We start from the raw sequence: 22,237 nt of genomic DNA, 5'->3' as shown, positions 1-22,237 counted from the left end.
GCAAACAAGAAGTGTGTCTGTGTAGTGGAGTCCCAAATTGCAGAGCTTGATTACATGTGTTACAGTTCAATCCTTTTGATCCTCAAATCACTAGTAAGTAGGTTGGGGGTGCTTTAGAGATTATATAAGAAAACTGAGGTTCACTGGTCATTGTCCCAAGTCACACACCTAGTAAGGGATCCAAAGCTCCTTGTCAGTATTCTTTATACAATAGTCCCCTCTATGATGATGGCATCAGGGAGAAAATTAGGGAGTTAAGAATGACCCATTGATTCTGGCATAGCTGAGGATTAAGTTAAAAAACTTGGCCTTAAAAAAAAGCCCATCAGGGGGCGCCTGGGTGGCTCAGTAGGTTGAGTGGCCAGCTCTTGATTTCAGCTCAGGTCATGATCTCAGGGTTGTGGGATTGGGCCCCATGTCAGGCTCCATGCTCAGCAGAGTCAGCTTGAGGATTCTTTCTCCCTCTGCTTCCTCCCCTGCCCCCGTGTGTGTGTGTGTCTCTCTAAATAAATAAATAAATATTTTTTAAAAAAACATCAATCGCAGTCCTAGAAGAATGTTTGCTGCTTATCCTAGTAATAGGACCTCACAATGCAATAGGAATTTATGTTGTGCATGCGCACGTGTACACACACATATCTTCTGCCTACTCAGACTGGCAGGAGCACATCTTCAAGGGTCTGTCTCAGGTTCAGTACCCTGCTTTGTCTTTGCGTAATAGATAGAGGGAATGTATGTTTTCAACTTAAACACTGTGGTATTGTTATATATCTGGCATATGATGGAATTGCCTCTTAAGAGTTTGAAACTTGGGGCACCTGGGTGGCTCAGTTGTTAAGCATCTGCCTTCGGCCCACATCGGGCTCCCTGCTTGGTGGGAAGCCTGGCTTCTCCCTCTCCCACTCCCTCTGCTTGTGTCCCTGCTCTTGCTCTCTCTCTGTCAAATAAATAAAATCTTTATTTTTTTTTTAAGATTTATTTATTTTGAGAGAGAGAGAGAGAGAGTACATGAGAGCGGGGAGGGTTAGAGGGAGAAGCAGGCCCCTTGCTGAGCGGGGAGCCCGATGCGGGACTCGATCCTGGGACTCCAGGATCATGACCTGAGCCAAAGGCAGTTGCTTAACCAACTGAGCCACCCAGGCTCCCAATAAATAAAATCTTTAAAAGAAATTTTTTTGAAACTTAATATTCTGATGTCTAAAGCTAAAAGAAAAAAGTAATAATCCAGTCCACATAAAGTAGGAGTAGTAGTCTTCGAGTTGATTTGTGTATTAATTCTAACAAAAGCATTTTTAAATGGACTTCTGTTGATGAAAATAAATATGTAACTAGACTTAACAGAATATATGATTTTGTGTGTGTGTTATTTTTCTTCTGCTGTACTTCTCCCTGCCCGCCCCCCCCCCCATGTTACTCCTGATTTCATGAGAAGAAAATGCTGAGCCAGACCTGGATGACAATGAGGATGAGGAGGAACCTGCTGTGGAAATTGAACCCGAGCCAGAGCCTCAGCCTGTGACCCCAGCCCCACCCCCTGCCAAGAAGCGGAGAGGACGCCCTCCTGGCAGAACCAACCAGCCCAAACAGACCCAGCGTAAGTTCCTTGTCTCCACCTAGTAGGCTGGAGGCTGGCGGCTGCTCCCAGCGTGGGCAGGAGCCAGATGGGTCCTTGTTTTGGGGGATGATGAGAACAAGTTACGGTCACACCAGGAACAAACTGTCAGGAATCGATTATTTAGTTTTTACTGGGAAACACGTGAGGGAAGACCCGAGAAGGCCTGTTGCACTTCAGGGCAAAGGCCCGAGTAGAAGGTGCGTGCATGTTCACAAGATGGGGACTTTGTGGGAGGGTTCTGCAAAACAACCAACATCCCAGTCAGCTGGCAGCATTGATACGATAATGAATGTAAAAGAGCCAAAGTTTAAGGGATGAAGGATAAAGCAATTTCTGTGCTGAGTGTTCCTCCTAAGAAATCCAGGCCTGTGGATTCAAGGGTTGGCCTTCTGCTGTAGGAGCAGACACGGCAGAGGTGTTCGCCCTCTACCTCACAGCACAAATGGCAGTGGACACGGCCCTTGTGACATCAGGCTCTGGGGGACTTGAGTCTCTGTTCTCTTCTCTGTTGTGGATATCCTGAAAGTTGCCAGGCAGGGTTTTTTCTTTAACAAACGCAAGGTTTTTGTTTTGTTTTGGTTTTTTTTAATGTACTCCCCGAGCCCATGTATAAATGTCGGTTTGAGGGTGGGGGAGTGACTGTAGACCCTGGGAGCCATTTCGCCTACACATACTTGAGTGAAAACACTGGTGGAGGGCCCTGGGTGTGGGAGACTTCAGGGTCAGAAATGGATGTTCTTGCTGTAGGTGGTTCACCTCCAACCCGACCCTGCATCACACGCTTCAGGAGGTCGTTTTAATCGTGTGCTGTCTGCACCATTTGCCTCTCTCATACTAGTGCAAAGCTCAACTTTATGACATAAAGGAAAACTAAGGCTTTTAGTATGGAATTTGGGAGGCATATGAACATGAATGTCAGCATTTTGTTCTTTGATAGCCAAAGAGTATTGGGGCTTTATGAATGGCCATATTTTAGGTCATTAAGTCTTTTTTTTTTTTTAATGACTTTCTCTGTGTCCTTGCTAAAAGGCTTTCCTGCATTGCTGACATCCATTTAGTGTCAAGTCTGACGGGACCCTTGCAATCCTCAGGGGCTTTAATGGAGCATTTGTTTTGTTCATGCTCTTTCTTGCCAGCAACAGCCATCATCCAGGTGGAAGACCAGAATACAGGTGCAATTGAGAACATTATAGTTGAAGTCAAAAAAGAGCCAGACGCAGAGCCCGTGGAGGGGGAGGAAGAGGAGGCCCAGCCAGCCGCCACAGACGCCCCCAACGGAGACCTCACGCCTGAGATGATCCTCAGCATGATGGACCGGTGATGGCGGGGCCTTGCTCATCGCCAGGACTGCTCTGGGCTGTGTTTAAACGGCCCGCATCTTAATTTTTCTCCCTTCTTTCTTCTTTTGGCTTTGGGAAAAGCATCATTTTACACCATTTTACCAAACACACTGAGAACTAAAACTTCAAGGATGATGTTAGAAAAATGTGATTTTACTAGAACTTGCTGTTTGATGTTAGCAAATCATGGAATGTTCTGAGTCCCTGAGGGTTTACTGTGAAGTGCTGAGGACAGTGTTGATGCCTAACTGGTTTTCTTAGATGGAAACAGAGACATTGAACCCTCTCTCTTGCTATGGTAAACCACTCCAGAATGGCCACCGGGTTTCCCAGAGTTCTAGGTCTTCTTCCCAGGAGAGTTTTTAATTGTAAATGCAGACTTGGGAAGGACTTACACTTTTAAACTGGTTTTTGCTTCTGCTTCTCCCTGGCTCCCTTTGCTCGGAGCCAGCTGCACGCCAGTAGTACGGCATGCCGCGGCCGGCGTCTGTCCTGAAGGCTTTGCCTCTTTCTGGGCAGAGTTTCTGGTATGGTCAAGCTTGTAAATAACTTTTTTTACATTTTAATCTTTTCCATTAATTAAGAGGGTGAAAAGAAGTGCAGTGTAAGAAAACCCAGCATTTTAATTACTTGCAAATTAAGTCACCACAGACTCTGTCGTGTGTAAATGTTGACAAGGAAATGGATCACAATCATGTAGCAGAATGGCACCGAGACTGCTGCCCGCTAGTGACGGACGCCCACACGGAAGATCGCGATTTCCAGCCCGTGGAGCCAGCATTTGAACCTTGTACAATTAACTTTCAGTTATGATTTCCCATCTACATTTTCTTTGCTCTGTTTGTAGCTGAATTTTGTGTTTTATAATTCCTCTGTTCAAGCAGAAGGGTGATTATGAGTGGGTCACAGCAGCCCTTAAAAGCTGGGCCAGAAAATTTCACTAGGTCAGTAATTTAAACTTTGGATCTGCAAAACAAAATAATGTGAAACAAAACCAACTCAAAAGTGATTCTTGCACATGAACTGTCACACGTTTGAAATGTGTTTTTTAGAGAGCCTCAGTCTTGCTGATTTCAAACACTTTTTTCTTCTGTGTATTGCTTTTAAAAGAGCCATCAGTTAGCTATCAGACTCTAGGTTGATGCATTTTGTACTTAGCTGTACTGTGTGATATTTTTCATTATTTTAGGACGCCAACATGAGACCTGTAATAAAATATGTAATGGGGTTGAAAGCTGGGGAGGAGGACCTACTGCTGTACAGCTAATAAATCATAACGGATTAACAAGTGCTCCAGACACTCCCGTCACGTGTGATCTCTGCCTGCCGGGGGCCACACAGGTCCGCGTGCATGGCCTCGGGTGCTGCAGTCCTGGTCGCCGTGCAGAGGCGAACTCTATTCCTGGGATGGCCACTTCCTGTCCAGCACTTCCGAGATGATCTTGGCAAATGGTGGGGTTAGTGAATCCCACCACAGGTTTTAACTCCACAGAGGTGTGTGTGAGTAGCAAGGTGTGGATGGACAGCTGCCAGCCTCCGTGATCCACCTTACGGGTGGGTCCCTGCAGCAGAGGGGTGACCACAGAGGTTAGAGAAGAAGGGGGCTCATGGGAAGTTCTGTCAAGTGCAAGACAATGGAAGCTGGGCTCAGTCTGCCCTCGAGAAGGTCATTTGGGAGGGGAGACAGGGTCAGTCACCAGGCTGCAGGGAGAGATTCCTAGACAGCACAGCTTGTTAGTGCCGCGGGAGGCCCCATGGAAAGGCAGTTGGGACAGGAAGCTGGTGCGTTAGTGAAGCGCCCTCTTGCTGCTGCTGGCCATTCTGGGCAGCTAGCTTTGGCAAACCCATCTTAGTTAAAAGCTTCAACCACTAATTCTGGGGCTTTTTAACTAGAATTCTGAGTTAGTGGTTTCAGTGAGAAGTAACAAAAGGTGAGGGGTGTGTGTGACCTTTGGCTGCTAGTACTGTCCACGTAGTCACGTCTCCCAGGAAAATGGGCATCTGAGGCCTCAAGACTCAGAATCTGACAGTCAGCTCCTGGGACGCCATGTGAGCGACCCGAGGCTTTCGGGAGTGTGGGGTCTTTGTCTCAGGCATGGGCCAGCCCCTACATGGGGGCAGAGTACCCCCTACCATAGTGTTTCAGTGGCCATATGATTTTCTAAATTTTTTGGTGTTCGTAATAGAAGATGTCTGCAGAACAGTAAGATCTTTATCTTCAGCATAGCTTTTTATCTCTCACTGTGTAAATGCAGGTTGTTTGAAAGTTTAAAAGATAGTTTTGGATGGAGAGGAGGCAAGAAGAGTCCCATTCTGATGGAGTAGAAACTTAGGATCCCCCATTGCATAGGCCATGATGCACCCTGTGTGACTCCATTATATATAAAACCTTCTGTATAAAATACAGATTTTACATATATAAACATTGAAGTGCAGAAGCCGTTTCTCACTGCACACCAGAGAACTGTGGACGGGGTGGTTCCTGACCTGTCAGCTCTCCCCCGCTGTTAGGCCGTAGCTGGTACTGGAGTAAGATCCTCCCTTTCCTCACCTGGGCCCTCCTCTTGCCGGTGGTCTGGGTCTGGGCTTCTAAACGATCTGCAGGGAACCTGTGGCCGCGGCGGGAGGTGCAGCCCAGCCCCTCCTCCGCTGTGGCAGCAGGAGGCGCTTTTAGCATTTCCTGGGCGCCCCACGGCGCCCCACGGAGCGTCTTGCCGCCTAAAACACAGACGAGCCGAGCCGGAGGCCTCTCCCCCTCGCGCTGAGTCACTCAGCATGTTAGGAGCTGAGTCCCATGTGTTCCCTGGGTCTCTGATAGAGTTGTGGCAATTGGGTCGCTGCTGCCCTGACCAGCAGCAGTTCGGAGGTACGTGGCAAGCCCACAGCCCTGCCCTGGTTTCCGTGCCTTTCTGGTCTGCTCTTGTCAGGGGCAGATGCCACCAGCGTGTTGCTCGCCTCCAGAGTCTCCTCCTGCAGTCCTCTCTTATTTCCCCTCCGAATCCTTCTCAACAGAAAACCCCCGGCGAGGTGCGCTTCCTCTCCGTCTGCTGGGGAGCCCCAGGGTTGCCGTGGTCGACGTGGCCGCTGTGTGTGCACATTCCCAGAGTGCCAGGCCCTGCTGTGAGCACTTAAACAGCATTTCGTAGCCTCATAGCAACACTGAGGTAAGTTAATAGCTCCAGCTTACGAAACGGGAACTGGAAGCCCAAAAAGGTTGTGACTTCTTGAGTGTGGAACACCTGGTAAGAGGTGGAGTCAGGACGAACGTTCAGGCAGTCGGCCTTTAGAACCAGCATTTTCCACCGACCGACCGACCGCTCGGCCTGCTGAGAGTGCGAGAGACCTATTGAGTTCTCACCCTAAAAGCAACTTGTGGGTTCTATGTGGCCTTGGAGTCCTAAATCTTAACCCAAACTCTTCTTCCAAACTGGGAGACATCAGAAGACTGGTGCCTCCGTTTGCAGAAACACCTCTGGCTGAGTCCTCCCGTCCGCCCCAGTCAGTCCTCAGCTTTCACATCATCGGCCTCTTGCTTGAGGGGAGGCTTTGCTCAAGCTGCTACTGTTCAGTTTCTACAGCCACTTTGTCTGTCTTTGGTAGATATGAGATTTTGTTGGGGGTGGGAATGATCACCTGACTGGAGCATGCTCCCACTTCGCTCCAAGCCCTGAGGTAAGGAGGGGTAGCTAGATGGGAAGCAAGCCAAGGGACCCTGCTCACCATCTCTCATCTACTGCTAACAGAGGTTACTTCACCTCTGCCGGGCTGAGCTGTGGGCAGGGCAGAGGGTTGTTCCTAATAAGTGACAGTTTAATTGGATTGTAGTGGAAGAAAAAATAATAAATCTCCTGTGAACCCTCCAGATTCTAGGTCCCTGGTCTTTTATAGGGCAGCATGCTTCCAGTTAGCAGGACCCCACCCTATGACCTCCTGACCCCTTCCAGCCAGCAGAGGTGAGGTCCCGTGGAAGGGAGAGGATGCAGACACGGAGGATCCCCATGTACCTGGCCTTTGCTCATCCCTCCCCAAGGCCCTTGGGGTTTAGGCTTTAGCCCAAGGCTGCTCCCTGAGGGTACTTCCCACCTTCCAGCCTTCGTCCAGCCTGAGCCTGATGAGAGCTGAGGATCCTGCGCAGCAGAGAAGGGTGCTTGAGCCCATCTGGCATTTTTTTCTGCCGTTTCAAAAGCTGGTGGATTTCCGGGACGCCTGCCTGGCTCGGTTGGTAGAGCATGCGACTCTTGATGTCCGGCCCATGGCCCATGAGTTCGAGTCCCCATAGAGATTACTTAAAAAAAAAAAAAAAAAAGTTGGTGGATCTCTGACGGGGTCACAGGCTCCAGGTTAGGAGCAACAGATTAGGTCCTTCAGGTTAGGCCCCGGGTGTTGGGAGAGGTTCTAGGAGAGATCCGATTCTCCTTGCTGAATAGACGCCCCTCCGGGCCGGGCCCCCAATCCCCCGCCCCAGCTGGGTTTTGGAGTGGACCAACGCGGGTGGGCCGCAGGGATCCCCGAGCGGGCAGCGCCCCCTGGTGCTCCCGGCAGGGACTGCGGCGCGGGGTGGAAGTAGGGGGCTAGGAACCCGCAAGAGGCGCGCGCCACACGCGCGACCGTCCCTGCCACCCAACTCCTACCCCGTGCCTGCCCTGCCAGAGTAGCTCCTGCGCGACAGGGCGGGCGGACAGCTGGGACTCTGCCCTCCTCCTACGTCTCCTGGCCCGCGGAGGTTGGGGCGGGGAGGAGCCGGGCTGGGGGCGGCCAGGCAGGAAGCAGAGCGTACCTTCCGCTGCAGGAGGAGCAGGTGGCTGCAGTGCGGGCCAGGGCCCCCAGGCTTCCTGTGTGCGCGCCCGCCCGCAACTGTTTCTCGTCCGAGCTCCTGGGGCCACCCGGCGGCCCGGCCCGGCCCCATGGCCCAGACCCCCGACGGCATATCGTGTGAGCTGAGAGGTGAGCGCTGGCCCTTCCCGCCTACTTGGCTCCAGAGCCGGAGCACACCCAGCGTCCGGGGAGCACCTGCAAGCGGTTCTCTTTGCTCTTCCGAAGAGCTTGGCGCCCCCCACACCCACTCCACTCCTTCCTTGCTGGCCCATAGATGAGCCCAGGCCACAGGCCTAGTACAGACCGTGGGCATGCGTTGCCCTCCGCGGGAGGACCAAATCACCCAGCAGGCTGCCGTTCCACAGGCGAGATCACCAGGTTCCTGTGGCCCAAGGAGGCCGAGCTGCTGCTGAAAACCTGGCTACCAGAGCGGGAGGGTGCTGAGCGAGGTCATGTCCTGGTATGGCAGGGGGCAGAGCCTGGGAGGGCCTCTGGGGCCCAGGCAAAAAGAGCCTCTTGGCCTGCCCAGGGCGTCAGACACTTTCTCCCCCCCAGGCATTGCTACGATGGAGAGCCTACCTGCTCCACACCTGCCTCCCCCTGAGGGTGAGTCCAGGGGCTGACTGCCACCCCACCTTGCCCTCCAGCAGCTTCCTGGGTGAGGGTTGGCCCGTGGGCTCTGCCCTTCGCACAGCCCTGGGCTCCGTCACGGGCAGGGCTGGCTGTGAGCTCCCAGCCGCACAGGGGACTGGGATCCCGGGGCAGGGGGTCCTAGGGCCAGGCTTCCAGCGGACTCCGGCTCTCCGCAGGTGGACTGCACATTCAGCTACCTGGAGGTCCAGGCCATGGCGCTGCAGGAGACGCCCCCTCAGGTGAGACAGCTAACACCCCGCCCCCATGGCCTGCAGCCTGGTTTTCACCTCCCCTTCCACTTGCGCCCCCGAACGTGGAGCCCAACCCAGCCGCCGTCCCGCCCCAGGTGACTTTTGAGCTAGAGTCCCTGCCTGAGCTGGTCCTGGAGTTTCCTGGCGTGGCTGCTCTGGAACAGCTGGCCCAGCACATTGCCGCAGCCATCAAGAAGGTCTTTCCTCGCTCCAGCCTTGGGTGAGGCCCAACACCTACAAGGGGCCGGCAGGAAAGGAGGGCAGCACGGGAGTGCTCTGGATGACACCGGTGGGTTGCCTCCCATCCCAGGGGCTACAAGTCCCTTGTCCCTTCTCCCTTCTGCCCCTCCCCAGCAAGCTATTCCGGAGGCCCACATCCCCCTCCATGCTGGCTCGCCTGGAGAGAAGCAGCCCCTCTGAGGACACTGCACCCAGCAGCCCCTGTGGTGAGGGCCAAGAAAAGGCCACCCAGGACTTCCAGCCTACCCGCCCCCCCCATCCTGCAGCCCCAGACCCCTGAATTGGGGGTCTCCCAAACTGAACAGAATCACTCCAAGCACAGCCACCACCCAGCTCGGGTCTGATCTTCCTCCCTCCCTGACCTTCTGTCTCTCTCCTCCTCACCCCACTATACCCCTGGCACCTCCCTCAGGTGGCTTCTTGGAGACCTATGAGGCTTTGTGTGACTACAATGGCTTCCCTTTCCGAGAGGAGATTCAGTGGGTGAGAGTAGGGCCCTCCCTGGGGGGCTCTGGAGACATCTGATCCCCCCCGTGTGCATCGGGTCCCCTTCCCCCTTGTGACCCCAAGCCCGGTGGGAGACATCTTCTTCCCATCCAGGATGTGGACACTATCTACCATCGCCAAGGCTGCCGCCACTTCAGCCTCTGCGACTTCAGCCATCTGGGCAGTCGGTCTGTGGCCTGCCAAGGGTGGGAAGGGAGGGACATCCCATGACCCACATTGTGGAGCCTCGGCCCCTCCATGGGGAGCCCTGAACTCTGCCCCTGCCCCCTCTGCCACCCAGGGACCTGGCCTTGAGTGTGGCTGCCCTGTCCTACAACCTGTGGTTCCAGTGCCTCTCCTGCGTGGACATGAAGCTGGTGAGCACATAGGGACAGGGAGGGACCAAGGGTGCAGGGACCAGGGTGCAACTCACTGAGCCCCACTCTGGTTCTCAGAGCCTTGAGGTCTCAGAGCAGATTCTGCACATGATGAGCCAGTCGTCCCACCTGGAGGAGCTAGTGCTAGAGAACTGTGGCCTGAGAGGGTAAGGGGGACAGGGTAGGGCTTGGGGACAGGAGTCTGGGAGCTTGGGATGAGGAGGCTTGGGGCCTGGGGAGGAGATGGGAATCCAGGGTCCAGAGTCTCATGCCTGGGGTCTGGTCCCCAGAGACTTTGTCCGGCGACTGGCCCAGGCACTGGCAGGGCACTCAAGCTCTGCCCTCCGGGAGCTTAGCCTCACGGGGAACCTGCTGGATGACCGAGGTATGGCTGAACCTAGGGAACCCCAGGGGGCTGGCGCTGGAGGAGGTGAGAGCCACACAGCTGCCCCCATTCCCTAGGCGTGACTGCTCTCAGCAGACACCTGGAGCATCGTCCTGGAGCCCTAAGGAGACTCAGCCTAGCGCAGACAGGGCTGACACCACGAGGTAGGTGGGGTAGGCCGGGGGCGGGGGGGGGGGGGGTTCTGCCTAGTTGCTGAGCCACTTCCTCCTCCGCCACCAGGAATGAGGTCTCTGGGCCGGGCACTGGCTTCCAATGTGGCCTTTGACACCGCCCTGACCCACTTGGACCTTTCCGGGAACCCTGGGGCGCTGGGGGCCTCGGAGGACAATGGGGTGAGTGGTTGTCTTTGGAGGCAATGACTGGGGGCAGTGGGATGTCAGGGAGCTCTTGGTGAGGTGATCCCTGACTTCCTCCCACCCCTGTCCTCTCATCAGGGCCTCTATAGTTTCCTGAGCCGTCCTAATGTTCTGACGTTCCTGAATCTCGCGGGCACCGACACGGCCCTGGACACTGTGAGAGGGTGGTCGGTGGGGGGTGATCTGTAAGGGCCGGTGGCCGGAGGGTAGACCGGGGGCGGGGGAGGGGGTGCTCTGCCCTCCGTCGGTGTAGCCCACACCCTCCTCCCGCAGCTGTTCGCAGCGCTGGCCCGCGGCTGCTGCACGAGCCTCAGCCACCTGGACGCCTCGAGGAACGTCTTCTCGCGCACGTAAGGGGGGCGGGTCCGGGCGGGGGGAGACTGCCGGGAGCCGCCTCCCTGCGCCCGGAAGCCCACTCCTCCCGCTCGCCCACCCCAGGAAGTCCCGCGCTGCGCCCGCCGCGCTGCAACTCTTCCTCAGCCGCGCGGGGACGCTTCGGCACCTGGGCCTGGCGGGCTGCAAGCTGCCGCCCGACGCGCTCAGGTCAGTGTCGCTGCCCACGGCTACGTGTGCGGCCACCACCCCGGCCGCCCCCCCCCCCCCCCCGCCCCGGAGCTTCACCCCGCTCCTGTCGCCCCCAGTGACCTCCGGCATCCTGGCCCTTCCTTCTTGGTATTCGTTCGCGCCCTGGGGCCCCCTTTCCCAGCTCCCTCACCCCCTGTAACATCCCCTCCCAGGGCCCTTTTGGAAGGCCTCGCGCTCAACACGCACACGGGCGACCTGCACCTGGACCTCAGCGCTTGTGAGGTGAGCGCCCGGCCCGGGACGTGAGCGGGCAGTGGGCCCACAGCGGAGTGGGGCTGCGAGGCGGGAGCGCGGGCCATCGGGCGCCTGAGCCTCGGCACCTGTGGCCCGATGGTCTGAGCGTGCCGCGCCTTCCACCTTCAGCTGCGCTCAGCGGGCGCTCAGGTGATACAAGACTTAGTGTGTGACGCTGGCGCAGTGAGCTCCCTGGACCTGGCGGATAATGGTGAGGCCGCCCCGAAACCCACAATCCCACTGCCCACCCACTTCCCACCCCATCCCCACCCCCTCAGCCTCTCCTGATGCGTGACCCAAGCCACCCCTAGGCTTTGGCTCAGACATGGTGACTCTGGTGCTGGCCATCGGGAGGAGTCGGTCCCTACGACATGTGGCACTTGGAAGGAACTTCAACGTCCGGTGCAAGTGAGCCCCCATCCCACTCCCGGACCTCCCAGACAGCACCCCACCACCCACCACCTACCCAGGTCCTTCCAAACCGCGTCCCCTGCCCCACAGGGAGACCCTGGATGACGTCCTGCACCGGATTGTCCAGCTCATGCAGGATGACGACTGTGTGAGTTCTTGGGACCATGCGGGATCGTCAGGCAATGGACGGACCCCTGTGACTCCTGTTCCCTCAGACCCTGTCACCTGCCCCCCTTGCTGACCGCCGATTCCAAACCCAAATGGCGCTTTTTTTTTTTTTTTTCTTCTAACTCCAGCCCCTGCAGTCTCTGTCCGTGGCTGAGTCGCGGCTGAAGCTGGCCACCAGCGTCCTGCTCCGGGCCCTCGGCACCAATCCTAACCTGACGGCGCTGGATATCAGCGGCAACGCCATGGGGGACGCCGGCGCCAAAATGCTGGCCAAGGCACTTCGGGTCAACACAAGACTCCGGTGGGCGGGGTCTGCGGGGAGGAGGGCGTGGCGGGGGGGCTTACTGGGTTAAGGGACGGGGCTGAATGTGGAGGGGCAAATGCTGGGAACTGGGGCGCTAGGTGAATGGACAAGGCCAGCGGGGTTGGGTGGAGCCTTGTGGAGCTCCGCCCTTGACTGAAGCCAGTTCTGGCCCAGGTCTGTGGTTTGGGACCGGAACCACACATCTGCCCTGGGCCTGCTGGACGTGGCAGAGGCCCTGGAGCAGAACCGCAGCCTAAAGGCCATGCCTCTGCCACTGAACGACGTGGCCCAGGCACATCGCAGCCGCCCGGAACTGACCGCACGTGCAGTGCATCAGGTTGGGTTCCTGTCTCCTCCCCTGCCCTGCTCTGTGTCGTGGCCCCGCCTCCTACCACTTCTCAATATCCCTTATGCCCAGATCCAAGCCTGTCTTTTGAGGAATAACCGTGCGGACCATGCCTCTTCTGACCGCACCGCCCGTCCGCAGCCACCTTGTCTGGTCTCAGACCCCTCGGAGCAGGTTGGTGTCCCCTCCCACAACCTTGAGTCGGTACAGAAGATAGGGGATGGATGGGAAGAGCTGTTGCGCCTGGAGTCCTCCATGAGTTTGAGCGTCTTTCTTGGGGCTAGGGGGCCTGCGTTATGCTCTCCAGGACAAGTCCCGCTTTGATAGCTCCCCCAAATAACACCCCTGGATGCCTTTTAAAAGCATTTAAGTAGACTCTCCTGTTCAAGATGGGAGGTATTTAAAAATCCTTCCTCAATTCTCCCCGCAACCCCCAGCTGATTGTAGCCCCATCTGTGACTTCCCTTTCACAGGGCTCTCCTCTCCACTGACCTCTGCTGGGGCCCAAACCCAGCAACCCTTTCTCTGGCTTCATCTCCCTCCACTACCTTGCCCTTATGAGGTGTTACTACCTATCCTTTCCCAAATCCCACTTCGTTCTCAGGCTTTAAAGCTGAGGCATCTTGACGGCCTTCTGCAGGGGCTTCACATTCTATACACCTTCAAGTGACATCATCACCTCCCACAGACTCTTCTCTCTACCCTAGACCCCATTCTCACCGGTGCTCACACTCACCGAGTGTTGTGCACAGAAGTTTGGGCCGGGTCTCTCCTGGCCACATCGGAACCCCCACAGACCTCCTTGGTCCTATCCCTGCTAACTCTCAACACACTGCTCCTCACTCCCACCCCACATGTCTCCTGCTTCCCAGGTCCTTCGTCCATGGCTCCTCACTCCCATTTCTGCCCACCTCAGTCTGTCCTCTCTGTGGCTAGTGAGCAGACTGAGCTTCTAAAACAGAAAAGACTAACAGCTCCTTTTCTTCCTATTCTGGGCACTTAGGAAGGATATACAAAGTCCCTAAAATGATCCAAAGGGGACACTGCTTGCCCTCCTTGAACAGATAGGGTTCCTGAGGGGCTGGTCTGATAGTATTGGCTTCAGGAGCTCACCCACCCTGTTGGAGACGCTGGGAAGGAAGCAGTCAGAGTCTGGGAGGCTGGAGGGGGCTAGGATGGCACTGATTCTTGATGCATGCCTCCCCCACCCCCCAGGAAGTGAATGAACTGTGTCAGTCAGTGCAGGAGCATGTGGAGCTACTGGGCTGTGGGGCTGGGCCTCAGGGTGAAGCTGCTGTGCACCAGGCGGAGGATGCCATCCAAAATGCCAACTTCTCTCTCAGTGTGAGCACCCCTTCCCCACCGCTGCTGCAAGGACCCTTCCCCTCTTAATTAGGTGTCAACTTGCAGCTCCTCTTCCTTGGCCTCCAGATTCTCCCAATTCTGTATGAGGCTGGGAGCTCCCCAAGTCATCAGTGGCAGCTGCGGCAGAAGCTAGAGGGCCTCCTAGGACGGGTGGGCGAGGTCTGCCGCAAGGATATGCAGGTAAGACGGTACCCTTGCCCCAGCCCCATGTCCATATATATATATATATATATATATATATATATATAGGCTTGATCCCTATTGCATAGGTTTGACTGTGATATCCCTTGTGTCAATGTTCTGTGGGGGTTGGAGCCGCAGGCCACACTCTCCATGCTCTGATCTTTGCCCAGGACTTCACTCAGGCCACACTGGACACAACAAGGAGCCTCTGCCCACAGATGCTACAGGGACCCAGGTGGAGGGAGCAGCTAGAGGCGGTCCTGGTGGGCTCAAGGGGCCTCCCAGAGCTGCTTCCAGAGCACCTGCTGCAACATGCCTTCACTAGGCTCAGGTAGACTGGATGGGCCTTGGCTGGACTGGACTTGAACGGGACTGGGCAGAGATAGCCCATTAATCCTTGCTCTCTGTTGCTCTCAGGGATATGCGGTTGTCAGTCACAGGGACTTTGGCAGAGAGCATTGTGGCTCAGGCTCTGGAGGGGCTGAATGCAGCCCGGGATCGGCTGGTGAGGGAGAATTGTGTGCGAGCGCACACACACTGACCTGGTCACTGCCTTGCAGGGGTTCTATAATGTCTTTGGGGTCATATAGCCCAGGGGTATTTCGGGGTTCCTTTCGGACTGATGGGACTATGACTGAGGCCCAACTGCCCATCTTTTATTGTATTGTTGTAGGTGGAGAGTCTGGCTCAGCAGGCAACAGTGGCAATGCCTCTTGCCATACCAGCACTGGATGGGGGTGAGCCCAGCCCCCTTGGGCCTGGGGAATTGGAAGGTCTTTTCTTCCCTGAGGAGGTGAAGGAAAAGGAGGATGAAGAGGAGCAGAAGGTATGTGGCCCCAGAACGCCGGGCCTAGAGCTCTAGATCTTCCCATCTTACTAGGAAGTGTGGCAGGCTGGGACGCAGCTCGCCTGTGTCCCAGGCTGAGTTTCTGCTCTCCCCACTAGGATGACAATCCTCCACAGAAATGGCCTGAGTCCAGCCAATGTCTTCACCTGGTTCCCTCCACTCACAGTAAGTCAGGGTCTGGGGGGAAAGGGAGTTAACCAGGTTGGGCTGAAAAGTTCTCCATTAGATCTGGGGACCTGGACACGTGGACACATTCATTCAGTCTTGTCCTAGGAACTCCCTGACCCTTGATTGAGCCAGCCCAGGCCCTCTGTGCAGTTCGCAGGTTGCGGTCTGCTATGGTCAGCATGAAGCAGGACCTGAGCAGACTAGGAGCCGGACACTGTCTCCATTCGCCTCCCCCTTTCTCTAACCCCAGGATGCGCATGCTTGGCGGGCAGCGCAGGGCCGCGCCGCTTGGGGCCGCGCTCAGCACCACGGACAGCGGCGGGCGGGGGAGGGGCCCGGGGGGCGGGCGGCGTAGCCGGGCCCCTCCCCGCGCCCTGGGCGGGTCCCCCGCCGCCCTAGCTCCGCTGCCACCACCACCTTCCCGGGTTCGCTGCTCGGTGCTTCTCTGGTGCTCTCCCCCTTAGGTGCTGCTGAGGAACCGGAGCCCGAGCTGGCGGCTCCGGGGGAAGGATGCAGAGCCGCAGGCGGGGCCTTCTGCGCGTGGCTCTCCGAGCCCCGCCACCCCTGGACTCCAGGCCGGCCCACTGCCTCGCATGGACCTGGCCACCCGCTGGACAGCCCCTACGCCATCCGACCCGGGCCCGGGCCGCGGCCACGGCGCCAGTACCACCACCGGCCACCGCCGGGGGGGCCCCCAGGTGAACGCCCTTCCCCCACTCTAGAGCTCGTGGAATTGGGGGTCACGGGTGGCTTTTCCGCTCCTCAGGAGTGATGGCGGCTAGGGAGGTGGATTTTAGGGGCCCGAGACCACCTGGTCGTACTGCCGTGTCTTGGTTTATCCCTGGCCACCCTCTCCCCAGGCCGTTCCCATGCAGGGTCATGACGTGTGTGGATTTCATTGGGGGTACATCTCAGTTTAGGACTGCATCTTGGGTTGGCCCTCTGCATGGATGGATGTGCGAGGGAGGGTGTCCATCTTATCATCCCTCTCCAGGGTTACTTTCAGTCTGATGCTGGGCTGTGGGGCCAAGTCCTGCATCTACCGCCGGTCCAGGGGGTGTTTATGTGGGGAGATGTCTGTGTGTATTGGGTATTGGTGGGGGCAGTGGATACAGGGCAGAAGGCATAGTCAGCCTGAGGCCCCCCCAGAGGGTCTGACGCAGCAGCAGGCGCCGCTGAGCTGCCAGCAGGCCGGGTGGGGTGGGGGTGGAGGGTATTGCGGGGAACTGTTTGGAGAGAGGGGGTGGCAAATGGAAATGTGTGACCCAGGGGGCCTGTGGGTTCTAGCCTGCTGGTTCAGGGTGCATAGATAGTCCACGGGACAAGAACAGGTGTGGGCTGGGTATACGTGTCCAGGGCCAACTACTGGTGAGGGGGATACGTGAAACCATCTCTGCCCACCAGTTGGACGAGAACGTTTGGCAGTAGCCCCTTAGGGTCACTCCAGCTCCCACGTCCTGGAGTTGCCCAGGCCAGGCTGCTAGACAAGGGGTGGAAACAATTCATGGTTGTGCTCAGCCCTGACCCTATGGTGTCCCCCAGGTGCCCCCAGCCCTGCCGCAGGAAGGGAATGGGCTCAGTGCCCGCGTGGACGAGGGCGTGGAGGAATTCTTCTCCAAAAGGCTGATCCAGCAGGATCGCCTGTGAGTGAGGGGCAGTTGTAGGGGGTGGGAGAGGGTGGGCTATTCCATGGGCCTTTCCACTCACTGCTGGCTTATTCCCACAGCTGGGTCCCTGAAGAGGACCCGGCCAACGAGGGGAGTGCCACCCCTGTTCCTCGTACACTGCGAAAGAAGCTGGGTACCCTCTTTGCCTTCAAGAAGCCTCGTTCAACACGGGGGCCACGGCCTGATCTAGAGACCAGCCCTGGGGCAGCTCCCCGCACTCGGAAGACCACACTTGGAGACCTGTTGCGGCCACCAGCCCGTCCCGGCCGTGGTGAGGAGCCTGGTGGGGCTGAGGGGGGCACCAGCAGCCCTGACCCTGCCCGCAGGAGCCGGCCTCGTTACACTCGGGAAAGCAAAGCCTATTCAATGATATTACTACCTGCTGAGGAGGAGGAAGAAACACTGGGTGCCAGACCTGACAAGGTAGGCCTGGGGACAAGGGGCGAGGGCTCTGCAAGGCCTGAGGCAGTGGGCCCTCTCCCCATTTGGGCTTCTCGGTCCGCAGCGCCGGCCCCTGGAGCGGGGAGACACAGAGCTGGCCCCATCCTTTGAACAGCGGGTACAAGTGATGCTGCAGAGGATCGGCGTGAGCAGAGGCAGCGGGAGTACCGAAGGCAAGAGGAAGCAAGTAAGTTGGGAGGGCCACAAGTGCAAAGTGAGGGGGCAGGTGCCATGTGGCAGTCTGTGGGTGACATATGTGACCAGGAGACTCATGACACACAGACGGCTCTATTAGTTCTACCTCCTCCTCCTCGAAATAGTCCTCAGCTTCAGCCTTCTTCCTTCCTGGCTTCTGCCCTGGCCCCTGCTACCCTCCTCCTTGGAGCTGGGACGGTCCTTCCGCTGTAGATCGAACAGAACCCTGACCTTGTCACCTGCATTTGAAACAGCAAATCCTCCAGGGACTTCCTCTCAAGACAGTGCCCTGCCTCCTAACCCCGTCCCAAGGCCTCAGCCCTGGTCACTGCTTTCATCTTGCTGTGCTCCACCCGGTGCATCTCAGGGCCTGTCAGGCGTTCCTCTGTCGGGAGCTGCTTCCAGCCTCTCATCACCACCCCTGGGTTATATCAGCTTCCTCTTCACCCATCCCAGCATCTCCTGGTGGGCACTTACTGGTAGTTACAAGAATGAAGAAAGAACAAGGCTAGAGTGAGGGCACGACTAAGCTTGACTCCCCTGTTTCCTACAGAGCAAGGATGGAGAGATCAAGAAGGCTGGCTCGGATGGTAAGTGGGACCCTGTGCTAGGGCAGTACAGCTTCGGTGAGGGACTGGTCCATAGGGAGCTAGTCTCCAAGGCATCGGCTCTCCTGGGGAACAAGGGAAAGAGGCCAGGCTTTTCTTCCCCTCCCTCCCACGGGCTGGTGCCTGAACCCCCAGCCCTGCCTTGCAGGTGACATTATGGACAGTTCCACAGAGGCCCCTCCCATCTCAATCAAGTCCCGCACCCACTCCGTGTCTGCTGGTGAGTAAGGGCCATGGACTGTGTTGGGGGACATGCAACGGTAGGCAGCGGGGCGGGGGGGTTGTCAGACCACTGGTTAGGCTCATACCATTCTTCCTGCAGACCCCTCGTGCAGACCTGGTCCGGAGGGTCAAGGGCCTGAGTCTACCAGCTGGAAGACACTGGGGCAGCAGCTGAATGCAGAGCTTAGGGGCCGTGGTTGGGGCCAACAGGATGGTCCCGGCCCCCCCCTCACCTTGTCCCAGCCCCAGCCCACGAAGAGCCAGCCCCTCCCCAGACAGCCTGGGCCTCCCCGAGGACCCTTGCTTGGGCCCCAGGAATGAAGGTAAGCGGGCACCTAGGCCCCATTCCAATACAGGGCTGCGGACCCTGACGGGGGAGGCAAGGGCTGGGGTTGGGATAGCTGTCCAGACCATACCCTGATATCCTGGCCTCCCCCAGCTGGCCAGCTGAGGCCGAGGCCTCTCTCAGCAGGGCGACGAGCAGTGTCTGTGCATGAGGACCAGCTCCAGGCCCCTGCTGGTGAGGGGGGACACCGCTCTGTGTGCTTGAGTGCAGGAGGAGAGGGGGGAGGGTAGACTCCAGGTCTCCCTTTGGGGCTCTGGCTCCTTGGAGGGGGCCACCAATGAGGAAGGGGTTGAGAAATTAAGGAGCCCGAAGGGCTGGAGCAAGGGTCTGCCTTCCTCCTAGCCCCTTACTCCACCTCCAGAAGAGCGACCTCTGCCCAGGGGGTGGGAGGATGCACGGGAAGGCTTGGGAACAGGCAGCAAGCCCCTAGCAAATCTGCCCCCTCCTCTGCCAAGTCTTTGTGTGTCTCAGAACGGCCCCTGCGGCTGCAGCGCTCCCCTGTCCTCAAGCGGAGACCAAAGCTTGAGGCACCTTCGTCTCCAAGCCTCGGTAAGAGGAGGCTGGGGCCCGCTGGGAGCGGGGGGCAGGACTGCTTGGTCCGGTCTTGACCCCTCCTCTCCCTTCCTCCTCCCCTTGCAGGATCTGGCCCTGGAGCCCAACCTCTGCCCCCACTGCCCACAGAGTCCTCCAGCCCTGAGCCAAACCCACCCTCCCCAGCCACAGACCAAAGAGGCGGCGGCCCCACCCCCTGACCCTCTCCTTTTCCTGCCGCATGAGATTATTTTATTAAAAAACTCAAAGCAGAGTGTGGAGCACTGTTTGTCTATCCTCGGCATGGATCTGTGTGCTTCATCCTCCCCCATGCTCCCTCACACCTGGTCAGCTCAGAATCCGGCTGTGGTTCCATCAGAAAGTGCAAGGCCCAGGCCACGAGCTGGGGAGGGAGCCTGGGAAGAAAACCATGGCTGTAGGTCAATGAGGATGGGGACTGGTGACTTAAAGCGTAGGGGCAGCCCTAGGCACTCACCTGACAGCTTGGACCTGGGCACACAGGGAGGTGCAGGGTGGCTCGTACTCATATTGGAAGGCAGAACCATCACGATGCCTCTTTGGAGGATCCTAAAGGTGGTGCGGTATCCGGAGAGGGACCAGTAAGGACCCCTAAACCCCATCCAAGGCTACCCCTCCCCATCCCTACTCCCAGCTCCACCCAAGGCCTCCCCCATTCTGTCCATGTATGCTCACCCAAACAGGGCTGGACTCCAGGGCTCCTGTGCTGGTTTTTGTCCTTGCAGAGTGCTGCCATTTCTTGGGGGGCAACCCTAGCTCCTTGAACTCCAGGCTAGGTTTCTGGGCCCTAGTCACAACGGCCTGATGTGGACTGGGTACATGGCCCAGGGGTGACAGACTTGGGGTGCAGCTCAGGAGTGGGGAACTGGGTACATGACTAGGGTGTGGGGAGCTGAGGGGCCGGGGGCCAGGGGCTGAACAGATGCCTGGTACAGCCTGGGAACTGCCCTTCTGCACTGGATCTGAAGCAGCCAAGGACAGGGCAGGCAGAAGGCTGATGCTGGCACCGCTCTCCTCTGAGGACATGTGGCTGGATAAAGCAGGGGTTCCTGGGAAGGAGGGGACTGACTGTGGGCACAGCCCTCTCAGCTCAGTGGCCTGTGAGTTTAGGCAAGCCTACAGGGACTGTGTTCATCCCCCACCTGGGTGTGCAACCTTTGCAGCAGCCTGGGAACCTGGCTGACAGCAGTGAATGCCTGTGGCCTGAGCACCACCTTACCTGAGGAAGTAAGTGAGGAAGGAGAGAGGAGGATCAGCGACAGGTCCTGCAAAGCTGGGTCTGGTGGGGGCAGCTCAGGGCCTGAGGATCAGGGGGAGCTTATTAGCACTGTGAGCACTGGGCCCCCAGGTACTCCCTCTTCCCCTCTCCAGTCCTCCTTACCCTGTGTCCTCTGGCCTGGGCCCAGAGAACTCAGAACTCGCTGGTCATTCTCAGAGATGTGCAGCCATGAGCTGGGGACAGTGTACACAGCTTCTCCCTGTGGGGCATAAACTCTCAGCACAGTCCTTGCCCAACTCCTCACCCTGACACTCCCCAAGGGAAGCCCCAGACTGACCGTGGCCCTAAGGCGGGAGGAGGCCCAGCGGGTGAGGGGGGGTGCTGTGCAAGGGCCTGCCAGCATCAAACAGCTCTCAGCCAGGTGCACTAGCGCCCCCCGATGCTCCTGGTCCTCCTGCACCTCATCCAGAAGTTGGGACAGTGAAAGGCCTGAGGGCAGGGGACCAGAGGATGGGCCAAAACTTAAAGAGAAGGAAGGGAAGGGTGGGGAGGGAGAAGAGCTTACTAAGGAAGCAAGGTGATGACTGGGAGGTCACTCTACGGGAGTTAGGGTCACTGGCCAACCCCTATAATTACCTGCACCGGGGGAGATGGACTCTGAAAGGTGCTCCCTATAGAAACAGAGAGGACAAGCCTGAGGAACAATCCCGAGGCCTGTCTACACACATTTGCCATTCCCTGACACAGCCACACTTGACTGAAGAGCCCAATTCCATACTCACTCCAGACAGTCAAAGAGCTTTTTCTGAACATCCGGGTCCTGGTTGCTGAGGGGAAAAAAAAAAAGCAAAGTAGCAGGCAATGTTGTTACTAGGGGCCTGAGCCCTCCCAACCAAAAGACCTATACTAATGGCAGCCAGGCGTGGGTAGAGAGAAACAGCTGGTGGGGGGAGGCATCACTTACCAACCAATCACCCGTTCCCGGGGCTGCTCCGTGGGCAGCAGGCTGAAGCGGTCCACCTGGAGGTAGAACTCAGCGGGCTGAAGGATTGAGTTCAGGGGCAGGTTTTAGGAGTTGTCACGGAGTCAGGCTCATTAACCCACCCAAGCCAGCCTCACTACTCACCGCGCTGCCTTCGGCGACTCGGACGCGGACTCCACAATCCTGCAGCAGCAGCAGCCGGCCTTCTGCCCCTCGGAAGCCGAACTCCTTCTCCTCCCTGCCGCAAGCGCGACCGTCACGGCCTTAGCCCGCTCGAACACAGCCCCGCCCGCCTGCGGCCCGCGCACCTCCGGCTCGAGCCTCGCGTTCTTCCCGCTAGACCCGGATTTCCCAGGCCCCGCGCCGCCTCTCTCACCAGTCCGAGGCGTTCAGGGCCTCCCGCGTCACTAGGCACCGGACACTGTGAGTCCCGTCAGACACAAGCAGCGCGGCCGCGACTTCAGACGGGTCAGGGGCGCGGGACGGGCCCGGGGCCTCGGCCTCCTGCAGCACCTGACGGCGTCAAGTGGCGTCAGTCCCACCGCCCTCGGGCCCTGCCCTGGTTCCGAGCCCTGAGAATTGTGGGGGACTCACCTCGAGCAGCTGCCCCGCCTGCGGACTTGAGAGTGCATCTGACCCCAGGACCAGCTCTCGAATCCAAGGCCGCAGGACCAAGCTCCCCAAGCCTGCCATTCCCGCAGTGGCCGGGAGCAGAGAACCACCAGCCTGGGTTTCCCGCGGACGCCGGGGCCCCGCCTCTCGTCGGAAGAGGAAGCGCACCAGGCTGGGCGGGACCCAAGGTCAAGGCCCCGCCCACATGCGTGCCCGCGCGTGCGCACGAGCCCGTGTTGTTCGGG

At 57.8% G+C, this 22,237-nt stretch overlaps 3 protein-coding genes across 6 annotated transcripts in view; 2 read left to right on the top strand and 1 right to left on the bottom strand.

Annotated features, from left to right (window-relative positions):
• Positions 1–4,253, top strand: part of CTCF (CCCTC-binding factor) — a 49,315-nt gene extending 45,062 nt beyond the window's left edge. For 2 of the 3 annotated variants that reach the window (XM_027620089.2, XM_027620090.2), the window contains 2 exons: positions 1,433–1,594; positions 2,752–4,253. In XM_027620089.2, coding sequence (XP_027475890.1) covers positions 1,433–1,594; positions 2,752–2,936 — 347 coding nt within the window. In that variant the 3' untranslated portion in view covers positions 2,937–4,253. The remainder of the gene's footprint in view (positions 1–1,432; positions 1,595–2,751) is intronic. The other variant, XM_027620091.2, reaches the window with a different exon arrangement.
• A 2,804-nt stretch (positions 4,254–7,057) lies between these two features.
• On the top strand, positions 7,058–19,390 carry CARMIL2 (capping protein regulator and myosin 1 linker 2). The gene is given in 43 exon segments (XM_035724977.1): positions 7,058–7,173; positions 7,745–7,899; positions 8,136–8,230; positions 8,326–8,376; positions 8,580–8,642; positions 8,750–8,874; positions 9,009–9,100; positions 9,307–9,377; positions 9,495–9,568; positions 9,682–9,757; positions 9,836–9,924; positions 10,048–10,142; positions 10,220–10,306; positions 10,383–10,495; positions 10,598–10,675; positions 10,793–10,869; positions 10,958–11,062; positions 11,257–11,326; positions 11,468–11,549; positions 11,650–11,746; positions 11,840–11,897; positions 12,046–12,218; positions 12,396–12,558; positions 12,640–12,741; positions 13,783–13,911; positions 13,999–14,112; positions 14,286–14,446; positions 14,533–14,620; positions 14,789–14,941; positions 15,061–15,127; positions 15,595–15,638; positions 15,640–15,732; positions 15,734–15,775; positions 15,777–15,820; positions 16,666–16,773; positions 16,857–17,220; positions 17,303–17,425; positions 17,987–18,023; positions 18,190–18,261; positions 18,364–18,485; positions 18,487–18,586; positions 19,081–19,158; positions 19,249–19,390. Coding segments are annotated over 43 exon segments (4,350 nt in total). The 5' UTR covers positions 7,058–7,066; the 3' UTR covers positions 19,362–19,390.
• ACD (ACD shelterin complex subunit and telomerase recruitment factor) lies at positions 19,370–22,235 on the bottom strand. Of its 2 annotated transcripts, none has more exons than XM_027618025.2 (12): positions 21,975–22,235; positions 21,757–21,893; positions 21,525–21,618; positions 21,363–21,439; positions 21,181–21,225; positions 21,035–21,069; positions 20,736–20,962; positions 20,561–20,657; positions 20,399–20,479; positions 19,855–20,228; positions 19,637–19,728; positions 19,370–19,556 (listed from the first exon to the last, which is right to left on the bottom strand). In XM_027618025.2, exons 1-12 carry the CDS (start codon positions 22,071–22,073, stop codon positions 19,433–19,435), a joined length of 1,482 nt encoding a protein of 493 aa, XP_027473826.2. In that variant the 5' UTR covers positions 22,074–22,235; the 3' UTR covers positions 19,370–19,432. The 2 variants fall into 2 exon arrangements, with proteins under 2 accessions (XP_027473826.2, XP_027473827.2); XM_027618026.2 differs by having other exon boundaries at positions 20,736–20,887; positions 21,975–22,234.
• Between the last annotated feature and the right edge of the window lie 2 nt (positions 22,236–22,237).

The sequence above is a fragment of the Zalophus californianus genome, chromosome 17 (genome assembly GCF_009762305.2).
Source record: "Zalophus californianus isolate mZalCal1 chromosome 17, mZalCal1.pri.v2, whole genome shotgun sequence".
Classification (NCBI taxonomy): Eukaryota; Metazoa; Chordata; class Mammalia; order Carnivora; family Otariidae; genus Zalophus; species Zalophus californianus.
This window is presented reverse-complemented; position numbering and strand designations above follow the sequence as displayed.

What these genes read in the sequence shown, in the direction of transcription:
- ACD (XM_027618025.2), bottom strand. Translation starts at nt 22,073, where the DNA reads ATGGCAGGCTTGGGGAGCTTGGTCCTGCGGCCTTGGATTCGAGAGCTG. An exon ending in GCCCTGAACGCCTCGGACTG is followed by an intron (nt 21,619 to 21,756) that starts GTGAGAGAGGCG and finishes CGCTTGCGGCAG; the next exon opens with GGAGGAGAAGGAGTTCGGCT. An exon ending in CCCAGGCCAGAGGACACAGG is followed by an intron (nt 20,480 to 20,560) that starts GTAAGGAGGACT and finishes CCTGATCCTCAG; the next exon opens with GCCCTGAGCTGCCCCCACCA.